At 42.9% G+C, this 9,880-nt stretch overlaps 2 protein-coding genes across 2 annotated transcripts in view; one reads left to right on the forward strand and one right to left on the reverse strand.

The window, feature by feature from the left end:
• Positions 1-7,682, reverse strand: part of SPATA6L (spermatogenesis associated 6-like) — a 45,751-nt gene extending 38,069 nt beyond the window's left edge. Inside the window, exons 1-2 of the mRNA XM_012652880.1 lie at positions 7,644-7,682; positions 3,321-3,458 (exon numbers count right to left, since the gene is read on the reverse strand). Coding sequence (XP_012508334.1) covers positions 3,321-3,458; positions 7,644-7,682 — 177 coding nt within the window. The remainder of the gene's footprint in view (positions 1-3,320; positions 3,459-7,643) is intronic.
• On the forward strand, positions 3,730-6,698 carry PPAPDC2 (phosphatidic acid phosphatase type 2 domain containing 2). Its single transcript, XM_012652881.1, has one exon. The coding sequence runs from the start codon at positions 3,812-3,814 to the stop codon at positions 4,688-4,690; it is 879 nt and encodes a 292-aa protein (XP_012508335.1). The 5' UTR covers positions 3,730-3,811; the 3' UTR covers positions 4,691-6,698.
• Positions 7,683-9,880: the final 2,198 nt, after the last annotated feature.

Genomic DNA, 9,880 nt, shown 5'->3' on the forward strand with positions numbered 1-9,880 from the left:
CATGCATTAAACTCAAAGAATCTTGTCTGAATACCTAGAAAAGCATTCTGTACACAACACTCTCTAAATGTTAGAGCTCCAACAGCACAGTGAGTTAGCACACAGTACTTATATGACAACACTCACTAAATGTTAACTGAATGAATGACTTCTCTTCCCAAGCAATTGGTTGTGCTAAAAAAAAAAATAAATAGAAATTCTACTTATGTGTAACACAAAAGAAAAGCTAAGTACTAGCAGCTACACTCCCACAAAGAATCTGAGAGAGAGAGAGAGAGAGACGCATAAGTTTTAAATGTATCATAAACACAAGAAAAACGCTGTGTTATCTGTCTAGCCATTGCCAAATCTGCATAGTTTGTCTTGAAAATAAAAGGGCCTGGGATAGGACTTAAATAAAAGGCATACCATGCCCCTCCCCCTAAACTACAGCACCCTGTGAGAAACAAAAAGTTTTCAGCAGAGTTTGATTTCAGGCTTTAAAGTTCTGATTTAAATGGTGTTTAAACTTAAGCATGGTTAAAATATGCTCTTGGGTCCAAAGCCAGGTCTGCTTTAAAGAAAAAAACTGGGGCTGTCCCTTGTAATCCATTTTTGTCTTACTAACTTGGATTTATCAAGTAAATGTGGGTAACTTTTTTTTGCCCAAATTATTTTAATAATTGTATCCTTTCACTTCACCCATTGTTATGGGTTTAATTGTATTCTCCCACCCCCCAAAAAATAATAGGTTGAAATCCTAAACCCAGTGTCTCAAAATGTAACCTTAATTTGCAAATAAGGCCATTACAGATGTAATTACTTAAGTTAGAATGAGGTCATACTGGAGTAGGGTGAGCCCCTAATCCAATATGACTGGTGTCCTTATAAAAGTGGGAAATTTGAGCACAGAAACTGTTGGGAGAAAAACTTTAGGAAAAATAAATTTAATAGAGTTTATTTGAGCAAAGAATGATTCATGAACCAGGCAGCACTCAGAACCAAAACAGGTTCAGAGAGCTCCATTACTGTACCATGGGTAACAAGCTTTTATAGGCTGAGGTGGGAATAAGACAAAGAAAATATATTTGATTGGTTAGAATGGAAAGACCCTAAGTATAGGTCAGTTGGCAGTTTCTGATTGATAAAGTCTCTATTTAGAGGTTAGTTGGTGGTATCTGATTGGTAAAGTCTCTAGTTTCATTTTACTGTTTACGCTGTCATTTTGCTTACACAGGAGCTTAAAGCACTGGAGCCACCCCAGCCTAATGGCCTCCCCTTCCCAAAAAATTTTTAACAACACACACACACAGAGTGAACGCATGACCCTGTCAACACTCTGGTTTCAGACTTCTATAGCCTCCAGAACTATGAGACAATAAGTTTCTGTTTTTAGTCCACATCATTTATGGTACTTTTGTATGACAGCTCTAGGAAACTAATATACCCATATCAAGGATTTTCTCTTGGGATGTAAATGATCAACATGAACTGCCCAAACATACATTTTTATGAGTAATTTATTTATCCACATGCTTTAGAACATCCAATTGTGAATTACACAGAAGATCCAAGAAAGAGAAAATGTTTTCGCTACTTCCTGAAAGTATTTGCAGCTAGAGAATGGAACATATATAAGGAAACAGAATCAACTGGAAGAAAGCTGGAATATAAACCCAAACGACTCATACAAGAGAGCAATTACTTAATTGCATTTCATAAAATGAAAAGATGGCTCCATGATATGTGTGACTAGCAATCTCAAATGCACAGCTTTTCAACAGAGCAGTAGTGGCATCTAAAATGTGACTCAGATCCCCTCCTTTACAAACTGCGGATGGACTAGATAACCCTTCATAGTCATTTACAAATTTACCATTTTGTGCTTCTGCGATTTTGCATCCTTGGGCTTCTTATTAAAATATTTTAAAAGGCTACCACAGAGCAAATTCAAAATTGATAAAACTAGTAAAAAAAATTCTTGGGGAAAAAAGACTGCATTTTTACCACCTACTTTTCCCCACTTCCAACATCTAAATGGGAGAAGTAGATTCCTTTAGATTCTGACTGTATGTTCCAAAATAACAGCCATTTGTTTCTCTCCTCTTTTATCCAACCAGTTTGGTACATTCTTTACATAAATTAATAGTCTGTGGTTTATAAAAATATTACATATAGGCCGGGCATGGTGGCTCACGCCTGTAATCCTAGCACTCCAGGAGACCGAGGTGGAAGCATTGCTTGAGCTCAGGAGTTCAAGACCAGCCTGAGCAAGAGCAAGACCCCGTCTCTATTAAAAATAGAAAAAAATTAGCCGGGAATGGTGGCGCATGCCTGTAGTCCCAGCTACTGGGGAGGCTGAGGCAGTAGGATCACTTGAGCCCAGGAGTTTGAGGTTGCTGTGAGCCAGGCTGATGCCACGGCACTCACTCTAGCCAGGGCAACAGAGTGAGACTCTGTCTCAAAAAAAAAAAGAAAAAAAAAATTACATATAACCCTAACCCTTCAGAAAATCGATCTTCATTTCTTCTCCCAACCTCAGATCAAAACAGGTCATTTTCTGGGCACCATTTTCCAGATCTTTCAAAGTGATATGCTCTACCCTGGAGCCTTCTCTCTCTCCAAAAGATCCACTTCTGTGACATTGTTTGGGGCAAATTATTAGACTTATTAAGTTAAAACTGATTTCAACTCCAAATTCCAAAACAAAAACTGTAAGGGACTCTCAGTGATTGCATAGTAATGAAATTAATATTCTGTTAAATACTTTAGTGGGAAGAGGGTTGGTTATGTTTTGGCTATTTATATCACTATAGTATTCACTGGAATGGAATTTAGCCTTTATCACTGTAGCTAAATAAACCAGGTATGACCTAAGGAAACTCAGTAAATCTGAGAACCTTCTTGTTCTGTTACAGGATTTATCTACTTTGGTTATAGTTTTCATTATTTTTCTGGATCTAAAAAAGTTTTTTTCCTAAGGTCTGCAGTTTATTAGTAATCCCTTTCATAAAAGTAATGCAATTGCCTCTAACACCTCTAAGAGCATTCAGAAACGCTCTCTCTGCTCCAGTTATAAAATGCCATGGGAGTTCCAAAAATAGGAAACATCGACCAGGGTATTTAGCTCTAGATTGACAGAACTTGGCTCAGGTCTGCAATGCAAAATCAAGTCTTCCAACAATGGTTTTTCTTCAAGGCCGACTGTGGTTTTGTACTGTGTTGAAGTGCCTTTTAAATTAAAAGGAAATTCGCAAAATAATTTAGTAGGAACTATTTTCTTTCTAAGAACTATCAGATTATCTTCAGGCAGCAAAACCCAAAGACAAAGTCCAAATCACCTTTTCAAATCTCATGCTCTGCTGAATCATAATAGGGAACACAGAAGGAAAGCAGTTTGTCTCCAGATACTGATTCAGGAGGTAGACCCCGAGGTACACATCTTGCTTGCCAGGTAGGAACACCCCTGGGCAAGAGATCTTAAAAAGAAAGAAAACAAAAGAGAAAGTAGGGTTTGCTTTGTTTTGTTAAACGGGGCTCTATTTCTCCTAAACTCCCGGGGACACTGAAATTCCTCCCCCCACCCCCCATCACCACACTTCCTCACCTATACCTCCCAGCAAAACATCCTCCCCTCTGCTCTTCTCTGCTCTCCTCCCTCACAGTGGAAATTCCGATTCCTTCCCACGTCTCCGCCAGGTGTCACAATCGCGCCCTCGCCGGCTCCTCTCCCCGCCCCTCCAGGATGGCAGTGCGGAAGCGGAAGAGGTTGCAGGGCCCGGGAGCCTCTCTAGAGCCCGGTCAGGTCCCGGGGTCGGGACCGCCCGCCGCGATGCCGAGCCCCCGAAGGAGCGTCGAGGGACGGCCGCTGGGCGCCTCCGCTTCGAGCAGCAGCAGCAGTCCCGGGAGCCCAGCCCATGGCGGCGGCGGCAGGTTCGAGTTCCAGTCTCTTCTCAGCAGCCGCGCTACGTGCGCGGACCTCACCTGTGCCCGGCTCCGCGCGTCCGAAAGCCCGGTGCACCGCCGCGGCTCCTTCCCCCTGGCCGCCGCCGGCCCCTCGCAGGCGCCCCCGCCCCCGCTGCCCGAGGAGGACCGCATGGACCTGAACCCGTCCTTCCTGGGCATCGCCCTGCGCTCCCTGCTGGCCATTGACCTGTGGCTGTCCAAGAAGCTGGGGGTGTGCGCCGGGGAGAGCTCGTCCTGGGGCAGCGTGCGGCCCCTTATGAAGCTGCTGGAGATCTCGGGACACGGCATCCCCTGGCTGCTGGGCACCCTCTACTGCCTGTCTAGGAGCGACAGCTGGGCCGGGCGCGAGGTGCTGATGAACCTGCTCTTTGCCCTGCTGTTGGACCTTCTGTTGGTGGCCCTGATTAAAGGGCTGGTCCGCAGGCGCCGCCCGGCCCACAACCAGATGGACATGTTTGTCACTCTCTCAGTGGACAAGTACTCCTTCCCTTCGGGCCATGCCACAAGGGCCGTCCTGGTGTCGAGGTTCATCCTGAACCACCTGGTGCTGGCCATTCCGCTGAGGGTGCTGGTGGTGCTGTGGGCCTTCGTCTTGGGCCTCTCCAGGGTCATGCTGGGGCGGCACAATGTCACCGACGTGGCTTTTGGCTTTTTTCTGGGCTACATGCAGTACAGCATCGTGGACTATTGCTGGCTCTCACCCCACAATGCTCCTGTCCTCTTTGTATTGTGGAATCAACAATGACACTATCTCATTGATTATGGCACCAGGAGGTCTGACCATTTCAACGATGCCAACCTAAATCAGCCGCCATCCTGCTTGCCCCTCTTAGACATTTCAGGCTTCCTTTGGGATTTCAGGTGTCCCACCGTCTTGGTGTGTTGCTAGGCTGGAGCACGTGCTGGCCATTACTGAACACAGCCATAATAGGAAAGCAAACAACAAAAAAAAATCCCTCTATTTATATATTTATTCAGCAACTGTTTATATCTCCAGGACAACTGCAAAGAAACCAAGCTGGGGTGGTTATACTGCTGCTGTTTTTCAAAAGTTGACATCAGTAAGATTTGTGTTTTGTTGTAATCCCCTAAGTCAACATATCACTTGTAAATTTAACTTTAAGAAACATATCTTCATTCTGTAAATATACATGCAAAGAAACCATGTACCAATCCTAGTCCTTTTCCTGAGGTAGATTTTAAACAGTATTTTTAAAGTCTAAGACAGGTTTTTCTAGCTTATTTCCTGAAGATCTGTTGCCACAGTTGAGAAGATTTCTTCTTAATCCTGATTTTCTTGGTAAGCTTTTTTACTTTATTATCTCTTCCATTTTTGTGGATTGGGTAGTGACAACGAGATGATAGTACTGTCTTTCTCTCTCCCTCTACCCCTCAAAAGAACTTTAAATAGATATGTATTTCCCACTACTCCCTAATACTGTCTTTTAGCATTCAGAGAATAAGCCAAGAACTTACTTAAATAAGAAACATTTAAAAGGTTGGGCATATCTAAGGTGCCCATAAAAAAGGAAGAATGGGACTATGGCCTCATGCTTAATTCTGTTGAGAACCAATAACATGGCATGACAGAGGGCAGAGAAGCTAAGTTGCTGGGGAAAGTTAAGAGGAACTGAAAGTTTGGGAATAGGCTGACCACATATTATGCCAATGACCAGTATGGCAGGAGATGGGGCCCTGCTGCCAGTCATCCCTACTGAATAAAGAATAATGTTCCTCTATCAGGGTAATAAATGGGAAAATAACATGATTCTTTTCAATGCAACAGCATAAGATTTCTCATATATGCCATAAGAATGACCTTGTTTACTATAGTTTTTCATATGAAATTCCATTTTCCTGTATATAGCACACTTTACATAATAGTATTTAACTTGAAATACATCAGGGGAGCCTGCCACTGTATCAGGCACAAGGCATAACTCCTAAATTTCTGTTTACGTTGACTTTTACATTTCAAGCTGTTCATGGTTCATGGTGCCTCTGAAATCTTTAAGACCAAAGACCACCAATCCCAGGGTGGACTCTGCTCACTGCTCTTTGACCCAGAAAGACTGAAGAGGGTATGTACTTTAAGTGCTGCTCTACCTGAAAAGAAAACCTTTAAATTACCTATGGAAGTGGTATTTTCAGATAACCTTAATGACTCATTATTTTGGCATTTATAATTAGAAAAGATTATATACTTTGATCTGACATAGAGAGATGCAGCTAGGAAACTAGAGAATGGGCTGTGGTAAGTAGATTCTGATTGGATGGAAGCATGACCTGAGAGTGAAGGGCACACTGAAAAAGGAACAGCTACTCCTCAAAATAAAATCATTTGTATTCCCACAACACCCTGAACACTTACTACCTCTTCACTTACTAAATCAGCCAAACTGTAAAACTCTAAGTGGTTTGGATCTGAGGTTTAACCTTAGAGAGATCCTTTATTTTAATTGCAGCATTCAGGCCAGATACTTGGAAGCAACTGGAAGCAATGATATTTCCTCTTGCAGCGTCCATAAGTCCAAATATTGGCGGCTTGAAATGAGGCTTACCTTCTGGTTCGTAGTTATACTTTTGGAATTTCCTGTTTTCCTTGCTGGGGCTTGAGTTGGCTGGCTTTTAAAGATCAATTCACCTGATGTTTTTGGAGTGTCCGAAGTACTGTAGAGTAGAAAACTGATTTCTTTGTTAATTGTACACTGAGGAATGCCTTTTAAAAATCAAAATAAAATTAACCAGTAATGTTAAATAAAGTGAGATGAAAACTTGTTTCATTTTTGCCTTGAGGAGGGAGACTGATTTATCACTTAGCTTCTCAAGGGTTCTTTCATCTTCCCGCACAATTTTGAGAGCCTGAAATTGATGTAGCACAACTGATACGGTCTGGCCCTATTTGCTGTCAGCAAAGTGGGAGAAATCCAGGAAGTTTTGATCAGCTTTGTTTCACAGCTACATGTATGATGAAACCACAGCATGTGCCAGTTGTATGGAGGCTAACCAGATTCCATGGCTGTATCCTGTTAGCATTGTGCTTGTAATCATGTCCAGTAGAGAAGCCCCTAGTAGCTTGGAGCCAAAGCTGCAGGATAGTCTGTCACTACAGATGGAAGGATTGGAAAGTGGAAGCTAAAATAAAAGGAATGACTGACCCCCAGATAGGAATAATGGAAGCACTCTGTCACAGTACCTTACTTAGGAAGCATTTGGTGGATAATTACAAAATATTTGTTGATTGACTTCCCCTTTGGAAGTAGCAAGCCAGAGCCATCACTAGGGGAAATAGCTTAGAAAATATCTGATTGGTTCACAGAGGTGTCGTATTATCAGGAAGTGATGGGGCTTTTTAAAATTCAATTATTCCCATGTTATTTAAAGGAGAAGTTTTAAAAATCCTTTCACAAATCTTTATCCTGGAAAAGAAAGTCCTATTTGCAGGATTGTTTTAAAAGGACGGAATAATTCAGGATAAAGTTAAGAAACAAGTTAGTTTAGGAAAAAAAAAAAAGGTAGAGCTGGTTGAGCGTTAGGAAGGTTAGGAAGTCTGGGAAGACCAATGTAGAAAATCTTAGGGACAAAAGGACGATTTGTCCCAAAAGATAATGATGAGTGTGTGGTAAGTCGGGGAGGGGTGGGCAAAATCACCCAAGAGACTGACTTTGGGTTAAGGAGCGGGTTCGTAGATCTCTTACCGCCCGGATCTGCAGCTCCACCACTACCTCCAAAGGCATCGTTCCCTGCGTGGGCGAAAGGACTGGAATGAAAAGATCCTTTTGTGCCCGGCTTTGGACCAATTTTTCTTAGTTTAATTCAATCCCTAGGGCAAATGTTCCCAGAAGCTTCCCCAGCCCCCCACCCCCTTGTTCCCCCATACGTCTCCCCCGCCCAGCCCTGGTCCCTCCCACCGGGACAGGTCTCTCACAACAAGAGCTGCAGTGTAGGCTTCCAGAAGACGGAAGCGTCGTCGCGTTGCCATGGACGCTCAAACGCGCCACCTTCCACCCTGGAACGCGAGCGCGGCCCCGGCGCAGGCGCGCCCTCTGTGCTCCGCCTGCAGCGCGCGGCCGGGTGCCCGCCGCCCCGCGGTGCCCTAGCTCGAGTCACTGGCCCGCTACTGGGCGTGGCAGCCGGATCCGGAGATGCTAAGAGTCCTAGTTTTCTTTCCATCAGATCTCTTTATCCCCAATCACTGTGTTAAAATGTTTACAGTTTACATTCTAAAAGTGGAATAAGATCAGAACTGTTATAATTTAGGTACTCCGCATCTTCAGTAGCTACACGACTCCCAAGCCCTGGAATTTCTGTAACAATTCTAATTTAATATGGTTGCCTGTCCCTAAAGGTACTTTCTTGCTTATTAAATATATCCTCATGTTTGGTTTTGGAAAACATAGCCAACCGTCAGTAACAAGAAATTAAACGTGTTAATTAGAAATATTAGTACGAGGATAATTCTTAAACAGGTTTAAAAGTTAGGTATCCCGTGTTAGCAACAATAGAAATAAAAGTCCTTCTCTCTCTTCATGGCATTGCCCAGCCTTTTCTGGGGTTTAGTTAATCTAAGGAAAGCGCTGAAACTACCTTATCTCCCAATGAGGAGGTACCGTGTTTGCCAAAGCCCAGGTTAACACTGCAAAAACCATCATCAGGGTGGTGAGCAGAGCAAGAGTTCCCAGCCAGTAGAGGGAATCGTATTTTTTCCATTCACCGTATTTGATAGACAAAAACGAAAGAAAGGAGCAGGGAGAAGCAGGCTGCCTCTAGTAATCGAAGAAATCTGGGAGAGCCAATGCTGTCTTCCAAAAAAAGAAAAAGAAATCTTAAATTGTCTTCAGTCATTTATTACTAATATTTTGTATTGGAGATTTATGCAATTGGAAACAGTGCAGAAAGATGGCTGGAGACAAGATTAGGTATTGATTTTGGTAGTTGGAGTTCCTTTCCCTGGAAGAAAGAAAGCTCAGTATGTTGTAGAAGGGTATGTTGTATCCTTATCCACTTCCTATTGCTCTGTCTCTCTACACACCAAGAGATAGACAAATGGGTACCTGACTCCCTATAGTGTCCAGATCACTGACTTGTCACCTCACAACTCACTGGCACCCAAAATGATGTGGGACAGGACCTGTGATGATCCTCAAAAGTAAGTCACAGCACCAATGCTAAGATGTCAAGGAAAATAACAACCAAAGCAGGTTAATAAGTAGCCAAAGATGTAATGGAAGAAATTAATCTTTATGAGCATCTGCAAGGTGCTAGGCACATAGCATGTACTAATTCATTTCATCCCCACAATAACTCTTTGAGGGAGATATTATCCCTATTTTACAGATGCAGAATCTGAAGCCAGTCAGCCTTTTGCCAAAGGCCATGCAAATAATAAGGGGAGCAGCCACATTTGAATGCAGGGGCACCTTACCACATCACTGGGCCTGCAACACAGACATCGTGGTGATCCCTAGAGACACAATGTTCCATCCAGTGCTCCTCTTAGTCTTAACTCTTAATAAAACTGGACTCTCCTTGCTTGGCTTCTAGGGCACAACCTTCTTCAGGTTTCCCTCCAACTTTCTGGCCATTCTTTCTCTGTCACTATTTATCCCCCTCCATCTGCTAAGCAATGTTTCTAGTTTTTTCCTTTCCTCACTCTATATACTCTTTACCTAGAGTGTCATCCGGTGTAGGTATTGATTAACACACATATGTAGATTTACATATCCCGCCCAGGCCTCTCGTCTGCTCCCCCAACAAGGTAAAATCTCACTATTATAAATATATGTATCTCCTCTTTGTAGCAGCTGCCACAATAGCAGCTTTACATTTGATCCTGTGATTGGTGATTACTATCTGTAAACTCTGCATGGCTAAGTGTTTGTATCCTAAATACCTAGTATAGCAGATACTTAGTAAATATCTTTGAATAAATGTT

This window comes from Propithecus coquereli, unplaced genomic scaffold (genome assembly GCF_000956105.1).
Source record: "Propithecus coquereli isolate 6110/MARCELLA unplaced genomic scaffold, Pcoq_1.0 Scaffold403, whole genome shotgun sequence".
In the NCBI taxonomy this organism is placed as follows: domain Eukaryota; kingdom Metazoa; phylum Chordata; class Mammalia; order Primates; family Indriidae; genus Propithecus; species Propithecus coquereli.